The sequence below is a fragment of the Chiloscyllium plagiosum genome, chromosome 3 (genome assembly GCF_004010195.1).
Source record: "Chiloscyllium plagiosum isolate BGI_BamShark_2017 chromosome 3, ASM401019v2, whole genome shotgun sequence".
NCBI lineage: Eukaryota > Metazoa > Chordata > Chondrichthyes > Orectolobiformes > Hemiscylliidae > Chiloscyllium > Chiloscyllium plagiosum.
The window spans coordinates 10,601,384-10,627,122 of record NC_057712.1 but is presented as its reverse complement, the minus strand read 5'-3'; the positions used below and the strand labels follow the sequence as shown (position 1 = coordinate 10,627,122).

At 37.6% G+C, this 25,739-nt stretch overlaps 1 protein-coding gene across 2 annotated transcripts; it reads left to right on the top strand.

Moving 5' to 3' along the window:
• The first annotated feature begins 1,033 nt into the window (after positions 1-1,033).
• On the top strand, positions 1,034-24,346 carry LOC122540778 (WD repeat and coiled coil containing). Of its 2 annotated transcripts, XM_043677002.1 has the most exons (5): positions 1,034-1,457; positions 5,542-7,447; positions 10,799-10,919; positions 20,689-20,876; positions 23,845-24,346. In XM_043677002.1, exons 2-4 carry the CDS (start codon positions 5,552-5,554, stop codon positions 20,859-20,861), a joined length of 2,190 nt encoding a protein of 729 aa, XP_043532937.1. In that variant the 5' UTR covers positions 1,034-1,457; positions 5,542-5,551; the 3' UTR covers positions 20,862-20,876; positions 23,845-24,346. The 2 variants fall into 2 exon arrangements, with proteins under 2 accessions (XP_043532937.1, XP_043532927.1); XM_043676992.1 differs by lacking the exons at positions 1,034-1,457; positions 23,845-24,346 and adding an exon at positions 5,231-5,419 and having other exon boundaries at positions 20,689-21,178.
• The last annotated feature ends 1,393 nt before the right edge of the window (positions 24,347-25,739 follow it).

Below are 25,739 nucleotides of genomic sequence, written 5' to 3'. Positions count from 1 at the left end.
TAGTGGTAAACAAGATAAAGGTTAGTTCATTGCAAAAATACTATACTGGTATTTCCAAATCTGAAACATCTTTCTGTTTGTGAAAGTTCTGTTGCTCCTCTTGAATGTGGTAACAAATACAATGTTCAGGAATTTAAGCATATTAATAAAAAGATATAACAACTAATTTAAGGAGACCTGGGATGTAAATGAGGGCTTGAGGAGAAAATTAAGGCTGACACTCTTGTGCAATATGTGGGAGTATTGCACTATTGGAGATGCCATGTTTCGGATAAGAAATTAAACAAAGGCCTCATTCTGCCTGCTAAGGTGGATATACAAAACTCCATGGCACTATTTCAAAGAAAAGGTGGTGGGAGGCAGGGGGAAAGAAGCTATCTATGGTAAGCCGATCAATGTTTATCCCTCAGTCAATACCACAAAAAACTGTTCACTATCACATTTCTTTGTAGATACTTGCTGAGCACAAAATAACTGCTACGCCTCCTACATTAGAACAGTAACTATCCTTCAAAAATTCATAATTGGCTGCAAGGTGCTTTGAGATGTTTAGTGATCATGAAAAGCACGAAAGAAATGAAACTCTTTGCTTATTGTTAATTGGTGTAGTGAACTCCAATAAGTGGAGCAGTTGGGCAGCATGGTGACTCAGTGGTTAGCACTGCTGCCTCATAGCGCCAGAGATCTGGGTTCAATTCCAGCCTCGGGCAACTGTCTGTGTGGAGTTTGCACATTCTCCCTGTGTCTGCTTGGGTTTCCTCCCACAGTCCAAAGATATGCAGATTAGGTGAATTAGCTATGCTAAATTGCTTGTAGTGTTGGGGAGTAAGTCTGGGTGGGTTGCTCTTCGGAGGGTCGGTGTAGACTTGTTGGGTTGAAGGGCCTGTTTCCACACCATAAGTAATCCAATCCCTAGTGTTGGCTTTCTCCTTTTCACATTCAAGATGTCTCACCAAAATCATTAATTATGTGAAGTTTGTTTAACAAACAAAAGGAACAAATTCCTCCATCCAGCTCTAACTTTATTTTCAAGTGGTTTGAACTTATCTTCCCTTATCTTAACTTCAAGATGTTCCCAACTGTTTGACAAATGCTAGCAGCTCTCTGATCATCCATCACCAATGTAAAAGCAGAAAATTCGATACCTTGGCTCCTTTTTTCTTTGTTAAAAGTTCCTCATATTGTTGAGGTTTATTATGGAGGTGGAGAGTGGGAAGATAGCCAGTATTTTACAATAGCTCAGGCACAGTCCCTCACCCAAACTCCCCTTCTGTCAGAAGGAGCCCTTCGCGCATGCGTGAAGCCCACCATGCCCCCAGACCGGAAGTAAGACCGTTGCTAGGGGCGAGCTTCCGGTTGAGCATTCCGCGGCAGAGCAGTTGAATGCTCTCTGATTTTGATGCAGCCCCTGGGGTGGTGTAGTGAGGGGAGGGAGGCTTCGGGAAGGCGATCGCCGGGTGAGTGTCACCGCCATCACTCGGGCTCGTCGAAACGCAACAGGTTTCGCCCAACTCTCTCGTTTCGTTCCCGGCGCCACCTGTTTCCCTTCCCCCGCCATGTGCGGGTGGGTTGCACCCCAAACAGGCAGCGCTGTTTGGTCACCTGCTCAACAACAACAAATCATTCAGCTGGTCATTTATTCTTATTGTTTGCGGGGGCTTAGCTGTGCACGAACGACCAGCCATGATTAGTTCCAGATGAAGGGCTTTTGCCCCAAACGTCCTTCTTCTGCCTGACTTGCTGTGCTTCTCCAGCACCACACTCTAATCTCCTGTCTTCACTTTCGCCCAGCCCTGATTAGTTGCAACTCACTTGCATTGGCTTTGAGACTTCCCAAAGTGCTAGAACGCAGCATAAATGCAAGTTATCTCTTGCTGAGATGAAAAGTTTCTTCCACCAGAGGGTATTTGGTCTGCGGAATTTGCTGTCTCAGAAAGCGGTTGAGGCCAAATCAAAATGTTTTCAAGAAGCAGTTGGATATAGAGAGAAAGGGAGCAAAGGGTAAGGTGAGAAAGTGGGAACAGGGCACAGTTGGATAATCAGCCACCATCATAGATTTGAGTCAGCCAGCACGGAAACAGACTCTTTGGTCCAGCCATACCATGCTGAACATAATCCCTAACTAAACTGGTCCCACCTGCCTGCTTCTGGCCATGTCCCTCCAAACCTTTCCTCTTCAAGGGCTTTTCTACGTGTATTGATTGTTTTGAGTGAAGCAGCAGGCACAAAGGGTTGAATGGGCAGAAGTGGGTACTGCAGATGCTGGAGATTAGAGTCACGATTAGAGTGGTGGTGGAAAAGCACAGCAGTTCAGGCAGCATCCGAGGAGCAGGAAAATCGACATTTCAGACAAAAGCCCTCCATCAGGAATGGGCTGTCCTGAATCCTATTTTTAAGTTTCTTAGGTCTTGACAGGCTAGCACCCTCAAATGGTTTATGAGCCTCCTATCTCTATTTTTGAAGTGATAATTGTGAAATCTATTTCTGTTTCAGATCCTCGGAACAAAGTTTGCCATTATGAACATGTTCTTGAAAGGAATTGTGTCTTGAAATGGTGTGAAATTATTGTTGAGAGAGTTTTTGGGAAACTAGTAGAATAGACGGTATGTTAAGACCGTCCAATGTAGCAGCAGAACTTGGCCATTCAGCCCATTGAGGCTGTTTTGCCATTCAATAAAATCATTAAAAGATTGCCAATGAAGGAAGGATTCTCTTTTTACTGATTTCCCTCATGATTTAAAACTTATTCTAATGTATTTAGTTATTAGTGTTTTTAAAGATTGTTTATATACTATTCATATTAAAAAAATAGTTAGCTCAGTTGGCTGGATGGCTGGTTTGAGATGCACAGTTATTCCTGTGTGGGTTCAATTCCTGCACTAACTGAGGTTACCATGAAGGACTCTCCTTCTCAACCCCTCACCTTGCCTGAGGCATGGTGACCCTTGGGTTAAAACACCACAAGTTATCTCTCTCTGAGAATGCAGTTTTAATGTTCTGCGGGGGCTACGGTAACTTCATAACATTAGTACAGCTTTTTTAATATAAAACACCTCAAGGTGATAGTTATTAAGCAAAATTTGACACTGACTCATTTAGTTGTTATTACAGATGACTAAAAGCCTGCTTCGAGCTTAGTTTTAAGGAATGTCTTAATGCAGGATGGAGAAATAAAGGTGGAATAATTTGGTTCAGACAGCCAAAGGCAGGATCTTTAATGACTGAGGAAATAATATGGATGTGCAAAAAGGCAGAATTGGAGCAGTATTGGAGCACTGGAGAAGGGAAAAGACCATAAAGGGAGTTTTTATTAAATGATTTAAAAATCAAGACATTACTATAGTTGGAGCCATTGTAGGTCAGAGCGAACAGTGGTGATGGGTGAACAGGACTACTTTAGAATGCAGCAACAGAGTTTTAAATGCGGTCATTTTGATGAAGAATGCAAGGTGAAAGATTGGACAGGAGAATGTTGAAGTCGTAAATGCTGGTTTTGCTAGCACATAAATTGAGGCAGGGACAGTTGAGTAATGTTCCTGTGATGAAGGTAGGTGATTTTGGTATATATTCGTAGTTTATCTCAAGATCAAACATAACTAAATACTGATCAGCCTCAGTTGCAAGGGAAAGGAATGAAGTCAGTTTCTAAAGATTAGTATTTGTAGTAGACATCAAAGATAATGGCTTTTAGTTGGAAGAAATTTCTGCTAATCTGCTACTGGATATTGGACAAGTTTATGTATAGAGTGTTGATACCCTGTATGAGGCAATGCAAGCTGCACTATTAAATAGTAAGATTGGAAAGAACTGTGAATGAAAGATTTTAGCTCTTGGTGTTTTTTAAAGTTTAAATAACATTTTTATTATTAGAATGAGGCAATAGGACATCAAAGTAACTCCACTGAATTATTAAAATCAGTACTGTGGTTATGTGCTGGGCTAGCAGACTTTCGATTATGCCTTGGAATTTCATCAAGGTAAATAGCAAGATTAATTTTAAACAAATCAGATTTTTGTATATTTGTCAAAAATGAAAATGAAAGCTCTTTTATTGTCTTAAACAAAAATCACTGATTTCCTTTATGGACATCCCTGTCTGGTGGTGGCCAAGTTCCATTCAACATGCCCTCATACTCAAATATGGGCTGCGAACGCTGCCTTGCCATCCCAACATCTTTTTAAAAAATTGATGAGGGTTGCCATTTAAAATACATTTTCAGACATATCAACTTTTTGATGAGATCTTAAATGTCCCAATCTGCTGCTTCAGGTGGATATAAAATATTAACATTATTATTTGTCAAAGAACATAAATTTCTCCAGTACTGTAGTTTAATTCCTCTTGCAAACACACCAAATTAACCAGAATATCTGTAGCAATGGATGTGTGTTTGATTGTGGTGATAGTCTTAAAGGTAAGAGTGGGAACTGCTTTGGCTATCCCATAGTTATGATGATATGATATGGTATAGGTATTCTGCCTTTATGTCCTTGGCCTATTGACTGCTCATGCTTCAACTTGAGTTACCTTGGTTTGTTTTCACCTTCCGCTTTCAAGTGCAAATTAAGGAGGTAGGCCCCTAGTATACCTCAACCAATGGGAATTGAACCCACACTAGTCATTTGCGCCATCTGATCGAATGAATAATTCTCCGTGCAAATGTAAAATACGTAACTCCCTACCATTTAACACCTCTCTTCACTGTCCAGGATCCTAAGTGCTCCATCCAGATGAAGTAGTGATTTACATGACGTCAATCCAGCCTGCTATGTTTGCTTCTCATAATGTGGTCTCCTGTACACTGTGAAGACCAAACACAGATCGGGTAACCAGTTTTGCAGAACACATGTAGTCAGTGTGCAACCGTGACCCAATTCTTTGATAGTCTGTTGTTTTAATTCTTCACCCTGCTTTCATGTTGACGTCTATCCTCTGCATACTGCAGTGTTTCAGTGAGGCATAAAATAAGCTTAAGGAACAGCCCCTTATCCTTCAGTTAGGCACTTCAGAGCCTTCCAGACTCAATATTGAGTTCAACAATTTAGATCATAATTTGCTCCATGTTGCTTCCATTTTCCTCAATCGTTACTAAACACCAAGAAATATATTCTTTTCCTCTAAATCTTTATGAAACACCAATAAACATTCATTCCTGATATACTTTTTGCAATGGGAAAGCAACACATTTAGTATTCATGTGACTCATTAGTGTAATTTCTGCTGAGAGGCTCAATTATCTGTCGTTTTTAGCTTGGACTACTAAAAAGAATAATCAGCTCAGGTGTCATTATGGATTAAATGCTGCAGCTTTCTTCTTTTGGACAGCTGTATTGAAGGAGTTTTAGATAGGTGACGGAGTGCTGTAGGAGCAGATTGTGCTGATCATTTCAATGAGCCGTTCCTTCAATGGTACTGCAGGTATTAACAGATGAAATTGCTTTGACTTGATTATATGTATACAGCATTAAGGTCTACGCAAGTAATATGGAGAAAATATGCTGCTAGTTCAAGTATGATAATTGTTTTTCAATTACCTCTAGAATTCTTCAGATGATCAACATGGAGCTTGGAAAAGCAAAATTACTGCGGACTGGAATTAATGTATTACATCAAGCTGTTCATCCACTTCATGGGATTGCCTGGACAGATGGAAAACAGGTTGCTCTCACTGCCATTTACCTAGTCAATGGTGAGGTCAAGTTTGGCGACAGCAATGTCATTGGAAGTTTTGAACACGTCAGTGGCCTTCACTGGGGTCCTGTTTGTTGTACAGGGGCTTTGGCATTGCTTGCTGTGCAGCATAAAAAGCATGTAACAGTATGGCAGTTACAAAACAGCACCTTGGAACACAACAAGCTTTTGGTTTCGCAAACTTGTGAACTGGGAGAGATTTTTCCAATATTGCAACAAGGCTGTGTGTGGCATCCAAAACATGATGTCTTGGTGGTATTAACAAAGAGAGATGCTTCTGTTTTGTTTGCAGTACAGATTGATAACCGTAGAGTTAAAGCAGATATTAAAGGTAGTGGCTTGATTCACTGTGCCTGTTGGACTACAGATGGGAACCATCTAGTGATTGCTGTAGGCAGTGCCCTTCATTCATACATTTGGAATAATAACCAAAAGACTCTTCACGCATGTAATTTTTGCCCCATATTTGATGTTGGAGGACGCATCTGTGCAATAGAGGCATGTTTGGATTTTCAAGTGGTTGTGACAACTGAATTGCCCCTTGATAAAATCTGTAGCCTGAATGCTGGTGCTACCTTCGATATTTCTCCTATGTCAGAAACTGGATCGTTGATGTCAAGACCCACAATGTTGGCAGTTGAAGAAAACCAGTCATTGAACATGAGGAGAAAATCAGTAGATTCCTCAAGGTCTTTGGCAGAAGGCCCAATACTTTCAACATCTAGTCCTTTAGACCTGACTCATCTTCTGGCAACTCATCGCAAATCTGATCCCAGCCCCCTTATTCACCTGAAGCGCAGGGATTGCCTTACTGGAAGTGGCCATGACTCTTCATATCTGATTCTCGTAACTTTTGAGAGAAAGGTGACCATAACTAGAAAAGTAAGCATCCCTGGAATTCTGGTCCCTGATATTGTGTGTTTTGACCCTTGTCGAAGTACAATTGCTGTATCGTCAAATAATTGTAATATAATATTAGTGTATTCAGTGACCCCTTCAAGTATGCCCAACATTCAGCAAATACAGTTGCACAAAAATGAACGGCCAAAGGGCTTGTGTTTTCTGACTGAGAAACTACTATTACTCTTAGTTGGGAGGCAAAAAATTAATGATGTTGCTTTTCTCCCATCTTCGAATTCAGACCGTTATTTAATCAGACTTATGACTAAAAAGCTACTGTTGGATGATGGTTCTGTATCATCGGAGATACTTGGGCAGCCTAGCATTAATATCTCTGGAATGAAGAAGTATTTTGAAGATCTGTCCAAGGAAGAGCGATTTACAGGAAAAGAACTATTATTGCCAGGAAACTGTGCAGTTCAATTTCCAAACATTAAAAAGAGATTGATTGAGGAAGTAAAGAACAGCAGTAGTGAGCAGAGCTCAGAAGCAAGTATGCCAAAACAATCCGGACAAGTCTCACCTAGTGAACCTGCAGTGATCTTAAGCTACAATGCTGAATCTGTAAATAGATCCATAGATAATCATGGACTTGGCACACCAAATAGGAATTTGACTAGCCCAGTCTTATTTAATGGAGACCAAGTTACCCAGTCACCTGCGAGTACTCCACTAAATATTGGTGACAGTGCAAATGACAAAATGGAACAACTGTCTAAGAAAATGGATAGATTATTTGAAAGTTTAACAGAGATAAAGCAGTGCCTTTCTCAAATATCAGATTATGCAAAAAATGGAAAGAAGTCTTCAGTAGCCTATTCATCTGATCCATCCATCATTTATGTCATTTATCAGGTATTTATTTTGACCATGTTAACTATACTTTCAAAATGTAGGTGCTTATCATATGCTTTTAGTTTAAAAGTCATAATTGTGTTTTATTTAATGTCTTAAATTAAGACTTCAAAATTTGAATCTCGATCCACTACTGTGTAGAAGATAGACTTAATCCAAGAAAGTTGATACGTTGTGTGATCTGGTTTATGTATTGCTTATTTATAGTGGCTGAAACTGGATCTTTCAAAAGTTTCATTGTTCTAATTATTCTCAATATGAGCTCATTATTTATATTTGGCTGTGTACATGTAAATAATGCTGGATAAGATTCAGCATTAAATTTTTATCCCATGAAGGATTTATCCGGTAAGCTTGATTATTTTCTTTTGAAGCATGCAATGTCTGAAAATCAGTTTATTTTTATACAATAAATAAACTAAACCTTACACCTCTCTTTGGCAGTAATGAGGATACAAAGGTACTGACATTCAAATTGTCAGGTGTTAATTGCTTTTAATTGGAGATGACTAACCAGCTCCCTTTACACATTTCTGTAGGAAAGGTTTAGAGAGAGATGCAGTGGTTTGTTTCGAGGTTTGCCCTGAGCAGTTCTGTCATGCAGGACTCTGTGCTTTACGGGATATTCCCTCGGATGCACACAGACAAAAATTGACTGCACCTGGACGGCCATTAACTCAGTGAAAGATATTTGATATCCTGAAACTTGTTAGTCTTCCAGTGTAAAGAGTTGATCTTGACTGAGTGTTGTAGATTCCAGCAACCAGGACTATGTGCTGAGGGATATCCTCAAGCTCGGGGCAGCTGCTGCCAAGGCGCAGTGGGAAAGACGGCCATCTAGGGTCTTTCTGCCAATGTATAACAGTGGTCCATTCAGTTGTCAGACTCTTTCGATGCCTCAAAATAGACTTAAGTTGTTTCTTTCATAAGAAGAAAATGGCTTTTTTTTTTGCATCTGAAGGGAAGCTCTGAAAAGTATCAAAGTTCCAATGTTTTGATTTTTTTATCTCTGCAAAGACTGTAACCATATGATTTAGAACATTTGCATGTGCTTATGGATGATATTATGAATAAAGTATATTTTGAAATAATAAAAGTGCTCACTCATAAATTCCAGATCCTTTCCCCACCCTTCATGTGTCTTTGAATTGAAGTAACAATTACTGAAATAAGAAGCACTCCGTGACCAACTTTTTCAATTATATTCTGTTGTTATCTTTCATAACCTTATTTGCTTTTCCATCTTTATCTCTACTCAAAAGATGAGTGGTAATTAATATCTTTTGTCAACGAGCAAAACCTATGAGTTCAATCTCTATTGGTCTATTTCATCTCTCACCTCTTAATACACTATCATTTATGGAATGCAAACCAAAAGCTACAAATGATGTGTCAGATCATTCACTGTCTGACAAGCAAGCTCTTTCTTTTTAAAAAATGTGTACTTCTTCTGTATTTTGCCTTGGAAAAGCTTTTAAAAATTATTCTGTTTGCAAAATTATATGCGAAAAGCCAATTTGTAGAATGAGTTAGAAATGAACAGACTGCACAATTTCAGCAAAATTTGGATAGTGCTGATATAATCTGGGAAGTTAGCCGGACAGTCTATTTTAAGTATATGCCTATTAACTTTCACCTTGAGGCCTAACTTTAACAAATGAATTTTGAACAGGTTAAAATTCTGTGAAATTTGGTGTCACAATTTGGGCCAAAAATATCAAGCCCAAACTCAAGCAGTAAAAAAACTTGATTTATATTTAATCTGTTTTCTTAGAAAGTTAGACTTATGATTTGAATTCGACATTTACATTACTGATAAACATTGGATACAAGCTTGAGCAATTTATCATTATCTGGTTCTTTGATTGCACAATACTGTATGAGGATTGGTTTTATTGAAGAAACTCCCATTCTAAACATGGATAGAACTCTTCAATGTGGAAAATTACAAAATATTGCGATAATAGGAAGCTTTTGTGTAGAGAGTTAATACAAATATTTCAGAACACATGCATATGAAATGATTTGTTGTGTCAGACTTTCTTGAGAGCTCAATCAATGAGTGATGTCTCTATGTTAATCAATATAGTAGTCACAAGGACATCCAAGTAATGAAAAATTGGATGTAAACTTATTCACTGGGTTTTTGGCAGCATAAGCGTTGATGATTTTAAATGTGGCCTATGATGCATATTATTTTGATAGTATGCAGTATTACTGTAATTAGTTGAATCTTGGTGACGATTGATGCAATTTCTTTTTATAGTATGTTTAAAATTATGTTAAGCCAGTATTCCGTGATGAAACACCCTTAACACTTAGGATTTTCTATTCGACATGGTGTTGTCAACATAAACATCGCTGAAGCTTAGATGTTCATTGTGAAGTGTTTTATGTTTAAGAATCAATTATGTTATTTATGTTCTAAATGCAGCTTAACATTGTGCTTTTCAAAATGTGCTGTGTATTGACTTGTCTCTATGGTTTCCAGCATGATCAATCTAACTGTCATTTGAGACTGTGCTCACCAGACATTTTTGTCAGGCAATTATGGAAACCACCCAAAGCCAGTCAACCTATAGTTGGCTGCAGCAATTCAAAGGAGACAGCAGGAAAAATCTGGACAGTACATCTCTGTCATTAGCAGATTGAACACCCAAAGTTAATTTGCAAATTGGGAAAAAAAAAATTTCTTCCATTCAATTAAAATAGCTATGATTAAATCCATTATAAAAGCCACTATGATATTTTACTTTTGAATCTTAAAATTTCAGTAGTAAATTTCTGCTGTGACACTTAGTTTGTTTTTGATTTATTTATGTACTCATTAAAATTAGTAAATGGAATATCCTTCCAATTTGGGATCCGGTTTCAACATTTCATACCAGTTAGATACATTATAAAGTGAGGAATAAAATCCCTTTTCCTATATACAGGTAATTACAATATTTCTTAAATTCAGACTAACGAACTTCTGCTGTATGACATTTCCATTTACCATGCCAACTGTCTGACCTAGATGAGTGAAATTGCCCTTCAACTCAGTTGCATTCAACAGAAATTTGCGAATCTGAAGGGGGTTGCAAATAATTTTCATTAGGACCACCATAGGCATTGGAGAAAGAAAAGTTGTATCAGTCTGGGCAGCATTCAGTCTCAAGAGCCTATAGCCCAAAAATAACCTATTGTAACGTCCTGTGGCAAATATGCACATTTTGATGAATATAATGACGCAAGTTACATAATTGAATGAAACATTCAATTGCTAATGGTTAAATTCATTTGCATTTTTGGTTGAAAATTATATTTGAAATACTTAACTTTTTTTTCAAATCAACTTTGCTTTTGAAGAAAATACTGCAAGAAAATACCATTGTGGATGAAAAACGAGCATTTACCCTTTGTGAAGGCAGGCTTCGCCTGAATACAGTGCAGGAAGTTTTTAACATTTTTGCTGTTGAAATGTTTCATGGTAAGTAGTCTTGGTTTATAAACAGAAAATGTATGATGCCTTCCTGAGGTGACAACAGCAATTTTCGGAATTAGAAGTATTAGGCAAATCCGAGATACAAGATTTTCAGTCCTTAAGTATCATGTGCTAAAACAATAATTTTATAAAAGGTTGGATCTGTCATCCATATGCACTATGTCTTTGTGCATTTATTTTCCAGAGATTACTATATCGTAATTACTGGTACAGCATCAGTCACTTATTTCCCTAACTGGAGAAACCAAGCTAACTTTTTTTTTGTTAATAATGGGAGAAAGCACCAATAGTATGCTGCTAATGAATAACATTTTTGGGTCTTTAAATTATCACAGTAACTTGTTCACGTAGGTTGAAAACTCTTGGCTTGAAGGTAAAAGAAAGTTTGAAGGTTAGGGCCATCACAGAGTGATGCACACTGACTCGACCATTTCCAGTATCTTTATCTGCATGTGGATGGCAGAAATCCTTGTGGGTACAACCACTGGCACTACGATGCTTTATCATCCAATGAGCTGGAGATGAACTGTGACTTGCAACAGGATTCACAGAGTACTAGTCTCCAGATGCGATTAATGGTAGATTTTCAATCATTTCCATTCTTGCCACCAATACTGGAATCATTATGCCGGGTTGTGTGATGAAGTGCTTTTTTATGCCAAAACTTGGGAATCAGACGTTTTCTGCAGCTGTCAAGTGACCTCCGAGGAGGAGGTGGGAAAAAAATTGTCAACCATTTCCTGTGCTATGCCACAGAATGTTAAAGTTTTGAAGATCAAAGATCTATATGGAACTGAAAGCTCCCAAATACGTAATCCAAAACTCATTCAAATAACCTTAGCCAATTTTTTGATCATATGATTTCAAAGCAAGGGGGCATTTTTTTCTAAGGGGAGAGGAGAAAGTTTTAAAAATAGACATACGGGGCAATTTTTTAATGCATGTGTGAATGAACGTCCAGAGGAAGTGGTAGATGTGGGTACAATTACAATGTTTAAAAGACATTTGAAAAGTACATGAATAAGAAATGTTTGGAGGGGTATGGGTCAAGCGCAGGCAGGTGAGATTAGATTAATTTGGGATTATGGTCGGCATAGACTGATTGGACCAAAGGGTCTGTTTCCATGCTGTATCTTAATTTTCAGAGGGATTGTTTTCAAATTTCTAGTCATTTTGTTCGATTTATAATATTTAGCTGTATTTCAATAATTACGCTGTTGAGTTTGAAAAGTGCGCAGGTTGTTGTGTTGTATCTGTTTTTTTTCCATTTTTAAACTCTTAAGAAATACATTTCTGAAAATCTTGTTTGATTTTTAATTTAGAGCAGCTGTTCCAAAGGATGGGTAACTTGTATTATTTAAATTAGAACACTCTAATTATTACATTCCTTTTGTGTGATAAAATAGTTAAAAATAAGTTAGATTCGTAATGTTTCGGTATGCTGTTTAAAATTATATTGTTTGCAGAACCAGATAAAACACAAGTCATTGCAACTACATGAAATTGTATCTTCTAGTTCAGGCAATGTATGTTTATTATGAATAGAAATAGATTCTTGAGATTGTCTTTGGAGATTACTGAGCTAAGGCTGACAATTGAAATCCGATTATGCCCTAATATGTGACATTTATATTTATTCCTGTGACCTCAACAAATAGGACAATTGGTTGATCTAATTTATTTGACAGTTAGTTTTTTAGTGTTTGAATTAAAGGTATTCTCTAGTAGTATACAGAAATTTATAAAACTCCAGGTGAGAAGAATCTGCCACCAATGACTGTATTGAAACATCTTTTGAGAATATTGACAGTTGTCCAAATGCATTTTTAGATAATACTCCCTACTTGATTTTAGTGGTTGTCAGCTATTCCAAGTAACAAATGCAAGTAGTACTGTAGCATCAAGTAATCAAACATTCATTTATGACATGCTATTATTCTTTCTTTATTTGGAGCTACCTTTCATGTCAATATCGTTTTCTCAGACTTTTGTTTCTAATTATTTTATTAAACTCTACCTTCTAGTGTTGTTACTATTATCAATGTAGTGCATGGCTTCCCACATGTAAGATTGGGAACTCAAATGAGGTCGTGAGTTAGGGTCCTGAGCTCCATGGCACCATAGAATTCAGCCTCTTCTTTAACCACCCCCTCCCCTAAACTGCTCTGACATATTTTCTCACCTCCAGCTGTCATAGTGATCTGTGCTCCAAATCCCCTCCCATGCTCTCACTCTCTCAGTTCTCACTGAGGGTTGCACCTGAGGTGGGAAATCCAGTGGGAGAAACTTTGGGAAACATCGAGTATGGCCTCTGCTTTTTCTTTGGTCTTATTTCCTTAAACTCCAATACCTCACATCACAATCTAATTAGATGTTAGAGATTTATTCACATTTCCTCTATTCCTTGATCCTGGTATTTTGAGTAGGCAGATGGATGTGGGTGAAGACAAAAACAGGTGGAGACCAGGTAAGACCAGTAGCGAGGATCCATGAAAGTACCAACCTAACACTCCTAACAGAAGGAATTCAGTGAAGTTAAATAAATTGTTCAATATGAGAACAGATAGGTAGAGATCTGGACCTTTGTTTAAGGAGATTGCCAGAGATCTCGGATTATCCTGATGGGTGTTGGTGGTGTCGAAGATTAGACATCCACAGTGAGGAGGAGGCAGTTAGGACCAGGAAATTATAAACTACGTGATGGTGGGCATCAGAAGAATCACAGATGTAAGCAATAAAGACTCATTTAAAAATACTTTGCAGAAATAAACAATCACACACAATTATTTGATAAACATGTCAAATATTATTGCAGATATTGTATTGTAACTTTCATCTTGAAGTGTTTTGAACTGTTCCAATCTGATGTATTTTAAGTAAATCCAAGCAAAATTACTGAACTGAATACAGTTAGTATATTTGTTGTTTCTAATATACAAAACTATATAATCTTGAATAGTATTGATTACTGACCACTTTTTTTGTTATGTTATATTTCCTTCCATACAATGGAGTGAGTTTAAATTTTTGACTGAATCAGATAGCATTCTGTTAATGGAAAAAAATGTATAATATTAGCAATTGTAATGAAATAGTGGATTCAGGAGAACTTCTTTAGGATTGAAAGTTAGCAATCCCAAGAGAATGAAATAAATATTTATTGGTGCCTATCATACCAATTATTTCCAATATCCTAGTTTTGTTGTTAATTCATATGTGTTCAATTGTAGCATGTTAATCTTTTAACTTTCTTCCTAACTACTTTTGATATCAGTACGAAATGATAGGTTTTGCTTCTTTATCAGTGCCCTTCATGCACCAAATCAATTTTAATCCGGTTGAATCTATTATTCTCCCCCCAAAGCTTTTCTTCTTTGTAGGGTATACATAACATACTACCTTTCTTCATTTTAATTATCCTGTTTTATATAGTTTAATGATTTGGAGGTGCCGGTGTTGACTGGGTGTACAAAGTTAAAAATCACACACACCAGGTCCAACAGGTTTATTTGGAAGCACTAATTCAGGCATTTAATGAAACAGTAATAGAGGGAATGTCTCTGGTGCTGTTTGCATGCTTTCCCTATCCTCATCTCTCCCAGGTTCTCGGTCTTGGGTTTTCCCAGACATGTAGAAATTCGATGGATGCATTAGATTATATTTCTTTCTCTAGTATGTTTGTGTCTTCTATATTGAAGAAAATTGCAAAGATTTTCTACTTTTCTTCATTATTGTCTCTTTCAACAGCGCATATTCAATTATTTAGTTTGCTCCTTGTATTTAAGTATATTTTCTTGTATTCAAATATTTTTGCTGACAAGTTGGTGGTTCTGTTTGTCAGATCTGAAATTTGATAAAATTTTAGTCACTTACCCTAAGAGGTTCAATTACTTCTAACTTCCGAGCTATTAAAATGGATATAATTAGTCTGAATTTGAGGTTCCTGTCATATAATCCATTATTTATCAGCTTGAAAATTATTGTTTGAAGTGTTATCGGTGAACACAACACATCGGAATTAGGTTCTTCTGTCTGCCCTTTTGACAAAAGGAATCAATCCATTTTATTATTTTCATCGAGTATTCCCAGTTAATCTCGTTATTGCAACATTGTTGACATACAATTGTATAGTTTCATCACAAAAAAAGTATGGTCTCTCATGTCATAAATAATTTGCTAGTGTAATCCTTTTATTTTGGATCCAGCTAAAAATTAAAATTTTACTTTCCTTTCAGATTCACAAATTCTTTAGCATGCTTGATGTCTTGAGGAGACAAAGATAATCTGCCTGACGTAAACAAACTATGTCTTAATGTACAAGCTTTTGGCTCGTAAAAGAAACAAAAATAAGAGGGGATAGATTTAAAGTGATGTGCAAATGAAACAAGAGTGACGTGAGAAACCCTTTCACGCAGTGAGTTGTTAGAGTATGGAATGCACTGCCTGGAAATATTAGATTAGATTAGATTCCGTACAGTGTGGAAACAGGCCATTCGGCCCAACAAGTCCACACCAACCCTCCAAAGAGCAATCCAGACCCATTCCCCTACATTTACCCCTGACTAATGCATCTAACACTACGGGCAATTTAGCATGACCAATTCACCAAACCTGTACATTTTTGGACTGTGGGAGGAAACTGGAGCACCCGGAGGAAATCCACGCAGACACTGGGAGAATGTGCAAACTCCACACAGACAGTCACCCGAAGCAGGAATTGAACCTGGGACCCTGGTGCTGTGAGGCAGCAGTGCTAACCACTGTGCCACTCCCAATATATGGTGGAGGTGGGTTTATTCAAGACATTCAAGAGAGCATTGGAATTTTTTTTTTGGATCATAATGGTGTGCAGGGATATGGCGAAAAGATATGAGATTGGTATTAGATGATAAGACCACCAGATTAAGTAATGGAGATGGTGCAGACATGATAGGTTCCTTCCACACCATAGTCTCCTTCTACACCACAATGATTCTGTAAAATAACCCTGAGATTCTGAAGTGTCTGCACAACTTCTAAAATACCAATTTTTGCTTCTGCTCCAGTTGCTTCTGGTTCAGACATTTTACTCCTCATGCCTCCAGCATTTAACTAAACGTACTTTTGTGAATGATTTTTAGTCCCTTTTTCAAAAGATTACAAATGTTATTTATTGGCTCATGTTTTCTGTTCAATCTCAATTTTTCCATCATCTTATGATTGAACCTGACTCCTCACTGATCCAAATTTTTAATTCCTATCTGGCAACGGAGGAGATGCCAGAGGATTGGAGAACAGCTAATTTGGTTCTGATATTTAAGGACGATTTTAGAGGTAAGACAGAGAACTATAGACTAGTGAGTCTCTTGTCAGTAATAAGGAAACTGTTGGAGAAAATTCAGAAGGAGAGCATCTATCTCCAATTGGAGAGGCAAGGCTTGATCAAGGATAGTCAACATGGCTTCATCAGAGGAAGGTCATGCTGAACAAATTTAACTGAATGTTTTGTGAAGGTGACCAGGCATGACGATGAGGGGAGTGTAGTTGATGTAGTTTATATGGATTTCAGCAAAGCCTTTGATCAGGTCCCACATAGGAGACTTATTAAGAAGACAAATCCACATGGGATACAGGGTAATTGACTCAGTTGTAGGAGACAGAGGATGATGACCGAAGGCTGTTCTAATGATTAAGTCAGTGTCCAGTGGTGCACCACAGGGGTCTGTGCTGGGTCTCCTATTATTCATCATTTATATAAATGACATAGTTGATTGTGTCAGATGTTGGATTAATAAATTTGCAGATGACAGAGATTGGTCTGCAGATGACAGAGGTTGAGTATCCTGGGCTACAAGAAGGTATAAATGGGATGGTCAAACAGATCAATGTGCAGATGGAATTGAACCCTGCAAAGTGTGAGGTGATGGACTTTGATAAGAATAGTTTAACAAGAAAGTATTTAAAAGAACAGCTTGACACTAGATTGTTCTGTGGAACAAAGGAACCTTGGTGTGTTTGTCCTTAGATCTCTGAAGGCAGAAAATCAAGTTAGCAGGGTAGTGAGAAAGGCAAATGGGACACTTGCATTTCTCAATTGCGGCATAGGTGACAAAAGCAGGGAAGCCATGATGGAGTTGTGTAGAATTTTGGTGAGACCACAGCTAGAGTACTATGTGCAGTTCTGGTCACCACGTTACAGGAAGGATGTGATTGCACTGGAGGGCGTGCAAAGGAGATTCACCCAGATGTTGTCTGGAATGGAAACATTAAGTTATGAGGAAAGGTTAGGTAGACTTGGGCTGTTTTTCTTGGAGCAGGGAAGACCAAGGGGTGATCTAATTGAGGTGCAATGAGATTATGAGGGGCGTGGAGAGAGTGGATAAGGAGCAGCTGTTCCGTAGTTGAAGGGGTCAGTCACGAGGGGACATGGGTTCAAGCTGAGATGTAGGAGGTTTAATGTAGTTGTGAGGAAAAATGATTTTACGCAGAGGGTGGGGATGGTCTGGAATGCTGTGCATAGGAGGATGGTAGAGGTGAGTTGCCTCACATCCTTTACAAAGTACCTGGATGAGCACTTGGCATATCTTAACATTCAAGATTATGGGCCAAGTGCTGGTAGATGGGATTAGATAGAAGGTCAGGTGGTTCTTATGTGTCGATGCACAATTTGATGGGTTGAAGGATCTCTTGTCCACTGTGTGATTCCAAGTACTTTAAATTCACGTTGTTCTGACTCCGTTTACCTTTCCAAATTAATTTAAAATGAACCTTGTTTAAAAGAAATTTGATTAGTTTTGCTTAATCTAGCTAACAGTTATGATCTTACCTTAGCTAGCAATTCTCAGCAATTCAAACAAATGCTATTTCACCTTTTCGAAGCAGCAGTAAAAGGTAATCTCACTGATTGATTGTGTTATATGATTGTCAGGGTAATCTTGAAGTTAAAATTAGTTCAGGATTTTTGCTTCAGCTAGTTTGAACTTCCAGGAATACATTTTCTTTTATCAGGTACCATATGCAAACTTAACTTGATCCACTTTATTTAGTAAAGAAATTGAAAAGATAAAAAAAGTGCCTGGCATTTAATGTGGAAATGGTTAGTTATTGGAAAATTGTGTCATAGTGTAACTGTTTACTAAAGATTGATGAAATTAATTCTCACATTGACTTACAATGGAAATACTTTGGAGATCTGTATTAAATTCAACAAGTAGAAAGCAGTATTTAAAATTTAAGTGAAATCACAAGGAGCCATATTCAAGAATGTTCAACATAGTCCAATCTTTCTTTTTCCTGGTGAGATGCACAAAAATATATTTGAGCCAAAGTAAGCCTTAAAATTTCACTTGACTGAAGAACTGTTCTATTATCTGAGCTACTGTCCCCAAACTCAGTTACAGTTTGTGCTTAGCTGAGTCATCAAAAAGTGTACTGTAGTTGGCCACATCCTCCCTGTGCTACACCCTCTGTGGAAGAGACCTTACCTTTCTGCATTCCATTTCTTTTCCTCTGTGTTTTGTTGCTTTTCCAAAATTATGCATTCGCATTTTGTATTTCTTCTCCTCTCTCAACTTCTGCAAATAATTCTACAAATTGAAGCTGATGAGATTTAATTAATACATTTTTAAACAATTACAGCAAATGGTGGGATGGCCTGTATTTTTACCCTTTGCTGAGTCTCTCTTTCATATTTTTATACTTCTCTCCACTTCTGCAGATTGACTTCATCTTCCATAAGTCATGTTTCATGGTCTGCAATCATTCTTGTGTTGAAATCTCCTGGTGGGTAGTAATATTCTGACTTAGTCATCCTGCTGATAGCCCAATGAAGTTTTTGTTAGAACTGTTTCTTTGCCTTTGGTGCAGTATAACATTTGGAGCATCGATACAATGAGGTTAACTGTTTGAGCTGAGAGTTAGGTAGAGAGAACTTGTTCTGAAATATTTTTGTGATTTCATCAATTAGCATGGTGAGTTCCTTACAGTGACATGTACACCTTACTCACATTTGCTCTGAATACTCCCTTTGTCAGATGATCATGTAATAGTTTTTGTTTAATCTGTTTTCATCCAGCCTGGTCTTTTATAATGAAGCTTTGTCGATGGTCCCCCTGTCAGGTTCCATCTCAACCAGGGGGATCTTACGTGTGTTATTGACCAGCTGCAAGCCATCTATCAGTCAGTGTTACTTGCATGATCAGAATGTTTCAACTTGCCATTCAAAAGGTTGGCGGCATCTTTTTGTTTTGTTTGCCTGGTACAATGAATTCTGCCCATTGGTTGAACAAACACTATAAGCTAAGAGTACCCAATGAAACACATGGACTGTGGTGGGTCAGCAGCTTTCTATTTGAGGCCTGCCCAAATGAAGTGAGCAATGACTGACCATTAGGATATAATTGTGCCTCCCAGCAAAGGAGGCAGTATGTACCACCCTTTTTACCTTCCAATCGACTTACCATGCATTACTACTTTCTCCTGTTTTGTGTTAATACTCTGCAGCAAAATTGGAATCTCCTTTCCGGGGCACAAACCTAGATATGAGTTAATGATACCCTGCCCAAACATCAGTGTCCCCTTCACAACCTCTGTGCTTTGAGTTTCTTTATGTCAACCTGAGGAGGTCCAATAGATGACTTGCTGTATACTTATAGAGCGAAACACATTGGTTGTCTTTTCTGAATTGCTGCTAGCCAGCAATTTAGACTGAAAATGAGAATTAAACAAACACACAAAAGCATCAAACTTTTTTTTTACCTAAGCACTAGATGCACCACATCTGATAGACACAGGTTTGATTAGCTCAGTTATTTAAATGACTCATGGACAGATCAGAATAGCACTGGTAGTGTACTGATCCTGGCTGATGTGAACCTAGTCTTCTACTGAAAATGGAAAGCAATGGCACAATATCACTGATAAAATGGATGCCTCAGTGGACAGTGCACCAACAACCTGCCTTTGTACTGAACACACTTTAATAGATTGCACAGCTGACAAAAAAAAGCAATTTTTATTAAAAACCAGGTGAAAGAAAATGGCACATTGTAATTATGCTTCACACCATTCATTTCAAAATAATGAAGTTAAGAATTTATTAGCAGTCCTGTAAGGTATAAGCTTGGACATACAGGTGTTGAAAAGCATTGACCTAAGAAATGAACTTACTGGTAATGTTCATTAACCTTAATCTCCAATACACACATTGATTCCAGTGTGAGATGATAATTGTCCCAGGAATGGAGATCCCTAACTCTACTTTCATGCTGGCTGATCTTCATAGTTGTACAAGGGGTAAATCAAGAAGGAAACTGAAAACGTGTTTATATCCTGATTTATGTACATACCAGTTTCTTGAGTGGTGGGACAGCTGCAGGTGTCAGACTACACTAGAGTCACACCACCACTTGGATGATTATGGCTGCAGGCAACTTATGTGCAGTAGTTTTGGGTTGAGCATCATGATAACTTAAAACATTAAATCAAAGGCAACAATATTAATTCACTGTGAAATTGATAATATTAGAATACCATAAGCCAGTCATGTATAATGTTTTGTTTGCAATGTTTGGCACCAGACCAACTAAGAAAAAAAATAGAGATTGAAAGAAAGTTTATAATGAAGTTATATTGTAGGAACTAGGATCATCACAGGTCCATTTTTGACCTTTTTTGTTTCAAACATTACTTACTTAATAGCCATTAAGCAATTAAAGATTATTTGGTACTGGTTCGAATAGCATCTTGTAAGTAATCTTTTTATTTTCACTTGTAGGTTCTAACTGGATTGTTCTAACAGCAGATGATGATGGATTTGCTCCATTAATGTTCAAACCAAATCAGGAAATTATTATTCGTGATGGGAGGCTAAACACAGGATCTATAGAATTCCCACCACCTCCGTCTCCAACCGACAGTATCAGTTTGGAAACTCAGAGAACAATGTGACCTGCGCTGCACGTGGTCAGAATGTAGTGAAATACTTTGTTTAGTTTAGCTATTATGTATTGTGTTCACATTTGAGCAAATTAATAATGAAGTAATTCGAATTTATATGGCAAGGTGGCTGATCATAAAGTGTTCGTTCATTTTGCTGGAGTCTGCATTGGAAATGTAAACATAGGAGAAGGACATTCAGGTCTTCAAGACTGTTCTGTCAATCAATGGCTTAATTATCTTCTAAATGCATAGGGCATGGATAGGGTAAAAAGGCAAAGTCTTTTCCCTGGGGTTGGGGAGCCCAGAACCAGAGGGCATAGGTTTAGGGTGAGAGGGGAAAAATATAAAAGAGACCTAAAGGGCAGCGTTTTCACGCAGGGGGTGGTGTGTGTATGGAATGAGCTGCCAGAGGAAGTGGTGGAGCCTGGTACAATTTGCAACATTTAAAAGGCATTTGGATGGGTCTATGAATAGGAAGGATTTGAAGATATATGGGCCGGGTGCTGGCAGGTGGGACTAGATTGTGTTGGGATATCTGGTCAGCACGGATGGGTTGGACCGAAGAGTCTGTTTCTGTGCTGTACATTTCTATGACTCTATGCGTTTTTGATGCATATCCTTTTAAACCGTTGGCTAGAAAAAAATCTGTCAGTCTGGAATTTAACAATATTAATTGACCGAGCATCATCATCTTATGGGAGAAAAATTCCAAACTACTATCACTCTTTGCACAAAGAGATGTTTCCTAATTCATCTTCTAAATAGCATGGTGATTATTTTATAGTTATATCCCTTTGTCCTAATTGCTGTACCAGCTGAAAAGGTTTCCCGTTAACCACCTGATCAATTCCTTTCACATTCTCAAAAACTCAATCAAATCACTCGATTACTTTCTTTAGTCATGACAGAAGCTTCCCGAGTTACTAGCCTTTATTCTAGAGCAATTCAAGTAACGCAAGGTTTTTCGCAGAAATTTATAAAGCAAAGTGACATAACAAACCATATGATAAGCCAGATGACCAAAAGCATGGTAACATCCTGAGTTTTGAGGAGTTTCTTAATGATGATGGTGAGGTGGAGAAGGATTTCCTGAGCTTAGCCTACATAGTTGAAAGTTTAGCCACTATGGCTGAAAATTGAAAATGCTTAAGGAGTCTGAATTAGATCAGTGCAGATATGTTAAAGGATTAGGGGATAGATAGAGCTAATGAAGTCCCAAGATGGTACAAAGTTGGCAATAGTACATGACATGCATATGTGGTCAGTTCATCTTTGGGTCAAATATAGAATAAGGTTGCAGATTGTCTGCTTTTGTGTCAGAAGTTGCCAGGAGCAGAAGTGATGAGTGCCATCAACATATGTGTGAAAATCCACACTGTGCTTTCAGAAGATGTCACTGATGGGCATTGCAGATGCAAAATAATAGGTGGCCAAGGATGGATCATTAAGGGACATCGGAAGTCATGCTGAAACAGCAGAAAGCGATACCTTTGCTAATGTTATTCGAACTATGATTTGGATGGGTAAAAATGAAGCCAGATGAGTTCTTTGCATTTGAACGACAGTGGGGAGGTGTTGGAGGTGTGTCATATGATCAACAGTATCAAAGCCAGCAGACATGTCCAGAAAGACAAGAAGGAAATGTTTCCCATTGTCACAGTGTTACAGGGTATCATTTGTCACGTGATAAGAGCTGTTTCAGTAATGTGCCATGGCAGAAACCTGACTGGAGGGATTGAAACATGGAGATTTTGGGAAATTCTATGAAAATAAAATGTTTTTTTAAAAGAACTGGTTGGAAAAACTCAGGTTTGGCAGTATCTGTGAAGAGAGAAAAACAAAATTAGTGTTTCAAGTCCAGTATGACTGCTCATTGAAACCAAAGAAGAACCAGTAGACTTGAAGCGTTAACTCTTTTCAATTCTCCACAGATGCTGCTGAACCTACTGAGTTTCTCCAGGACTGTATTTTTATTTGATATTTTCAACATTCTCAGTACTTTTTTTTTTGTGCTGATTTTCTGCAAATGTCATTTCTTGAGTGGAAGTTTAGCAAAATTAAGTGTTTTTAAGAAATAATTTTGTTTATTTTGATGGCTATCCTGTAAAACGCAGTACCGATTTCACTTTTGAAGAAAAGGTTTTGTTAGAATAATTTATTCATTTTTTTGTTTAGATATTTACAGCAACAATTTATTACATTAAAGGAGTTATATATATATATAAACACATATGTGTATGTGTGTGAAATATCTGAATGCACTTGAGAGGATCATTGGAAAACAAAATCTGACCCTTAACCACATAGGCGAAATCAGGTCAGAAAATCAAAATCTAGGTCAAAGAGCTAGGTTTGAAGGAATTTCTTAAAGAATGAAAGTGAAGTGGAGAGGCAGAGAGGACAGTTTAAAGCAGAGGCTTAGATAACTCACTGCATGCCCACTACTGGTGGATTGACTAAAATCAGGGATTTTAGAAGGGCTTATGCCCGAAACATCGATTCTCCTGTTCCCTGGATGCTGCCTGACCTGCTGCGCTGTTCCAGCAACACATTTTCAGCTAAAATCAGGGATACACTAGAGAACTGAATTGAAAGGAGCACAGATATCTCAGCAGGAAATGGGATTGGAGGAAATTTTTGAGAAAGTATGGGGTGAAATCATGGATTAGAATTTTGGGTCAGAATTTTAAAATCTAGACACTTTCACTGTGAGCCAATGTAGTTTAAACAAACATGTTACATTAATCAGACTACTTATATGAGCTGTTCAGATTTTGAAACCATGGATGCCTTTGTCTTGCATGCTACTCAGTTGTTGTCATTTTCTGAATTACCGCAATTTTAGTTTAAAACAACTTTCCATCTCGGCTGCCTTCAAAACTCAAGGAAGCCACGCCAGCATTTAAAAATGAAAAATCAAAAGATCACAGTGGGATTGGCCATTTTTATGCTTGCCAACCTATAATTTCCTGTCCATTTATTTAACAAGCAGAGAACTGCAGTTGACAAATGAAGAAGCTGAAAATTGCAGCCCTCCTGGAGGACAACTGATCACTGATATTCTTGTCGTAACAGGAAGATTGAAGTATTACTGGAGATAAAGAAACAAATCAACAGCTTTGAACAGTAATCATCTGAATTATTTTCTCATTGTCTTGTAGATGTTGTAGAGATTCCTGCAGCAAAATCTTTTATAAGAGATCACCTATGTCTAAGTATCATAAATCTTGGAAGTCTGACATTTATGTATGTGAAGTAACTTGAAAGTTGGGGGTGAGGTTTGGAGCAGATTGTTTTGTGTGCGAAGTCTTCAGAATGATTTCAAGACTCACTTAGCTATTTTTCCCCTTTTTTTAGAGTTATATTAACTGATGATAAACTGTATTTCTTTGCATTGGAAAGAACAAGAATATGAAATTAACAAGTAGTATGAGAAATGTAAGGAGGTTTTAAATCTGATATTCATATTATCACCAATAAAATCAATGAAGCAATTCGTATTGTCAGTCCAATATCATATTGTTAAGGAAATACTTTTTAAATTTAAAGACAGCAGACTAGGTTACATGCTATTGCATCTTCGTCTGGGAGCATATTAGCTCATCACAATGATTTTCTGGCTAGTTTTCTCATATTGAGTCATTTAAATAATTGAAATGGACTCCCGATTTCTGACATAAAGTCTGTTTTTAGAAGGATCAAAGATCAATTATTCCCAGGCATGGTTCTTTCCATAACTTAGCCAGCAGTTTTTTTAAAACTCTTTTTCAATGAATGTCTTTTTTCCTTCATAGGTTTTAAGTAGTCCATCTGATACTGTACCACCTGGATACACCAGCATTAATGTTGTCCAGTTTTATTATGATGCAGATGACTAATGCATCAGGTGACATTTCATGTAATTTGTGTCATGTTTGGAAATTCTCTTGAGTATTTGGGTGGATGTTTTCTATGCGTCCCATTAGTTTTGGCAGAACATCCGAAGAGTTTGACATGCCAGTGGGAAATACTGGCAACAGCTGTTGTACCCACATCTGGAGTTACCTCAACTGCTTGGTATATTTTCCAGTTGATGTTACGCGAGTCTATTTGCATACCATTTATAAGAAATAGTGACTGACAATGAAAAACAGATTATTTTACCCAAAGCTTTCAGTCTCCTGTTATGAAGTATTTTCTGTGATCTTTTAAGTTGCCTGTTTAAAATCAATTACATTAGTATCTACACTTTTAATTACCAATAATAGCTTTGAGCGGAGAATTGTATCAAGAAACCTCTGGGAAATCTCATCTTGTGTATTACATACTTCAAAGAAAACCTTAAATATTGAACAATTCTGTAAATTGAAAGATCACTTAATATTGCATTTTTTTGTTTTATTTTGCTAACCGAAGTGGAAGCTATATATAAAAACATTGGTTTGTTTCTCAGGCTAAACTGTAGACAATAGAGTTGATTTGCAGTGTTCCTAATAGCAAGAGGGATCCTTTCCCACTACTAGTTTACATTGTTAAATTACCTTTATTTTACTTTTTCCTGGGAGGTCGCCTCACTATTAAGTGGACAAAATATCGTTGCTGAAGTATTTTTGAGATGGCTGTTCAAAACAGGAAGTTGGTGTTTAAGCTTTGGAGGTAGCAAGTCAAGACCTTCTGTTTGTTGGTCAGAAACCATGGTGAACTATTTCTGTCAATAGTTACATGCTAATGTTCATATTTTAACACTTTGTTTCTGTATTTCTAAACCTGAAGCATCAAATTTTACTATTGATGTGGGTGGTTGGGGACTAGTTAGCTCACTTGTCTATGGGCAAGTATGTGAATCAAGTTCGTGCCACCATCATGAGGTTTGTTCCCCCTTCTAACTAAGTTTGGCCCTCAGTGTGC

Bases quoted from the DNA above. Each gene is read 5' to 3' on its own strand.
- LOC122540778 (XM_043677002.1), top strand. From the start codon at position 5,552: ATGATCAACATGGAGCTTGGAAAAGCAAAATTACTGCGGACTGGAATT. The intron at 7,448-10,798 runs GTATTTATTTTG...TTGCTTTTGAAG, and splicing joins TCATTTATGTCATTTATCAG to AAAATACTGCAAGAAAATAC. The intron at 10,920-20,688 runs GTAAGTAGTCTT...TTTCACTTGTAG, and splicing joins TGCTGTTGAAATGTTTCATG to GTTCTAACTGGATTGTTCTA.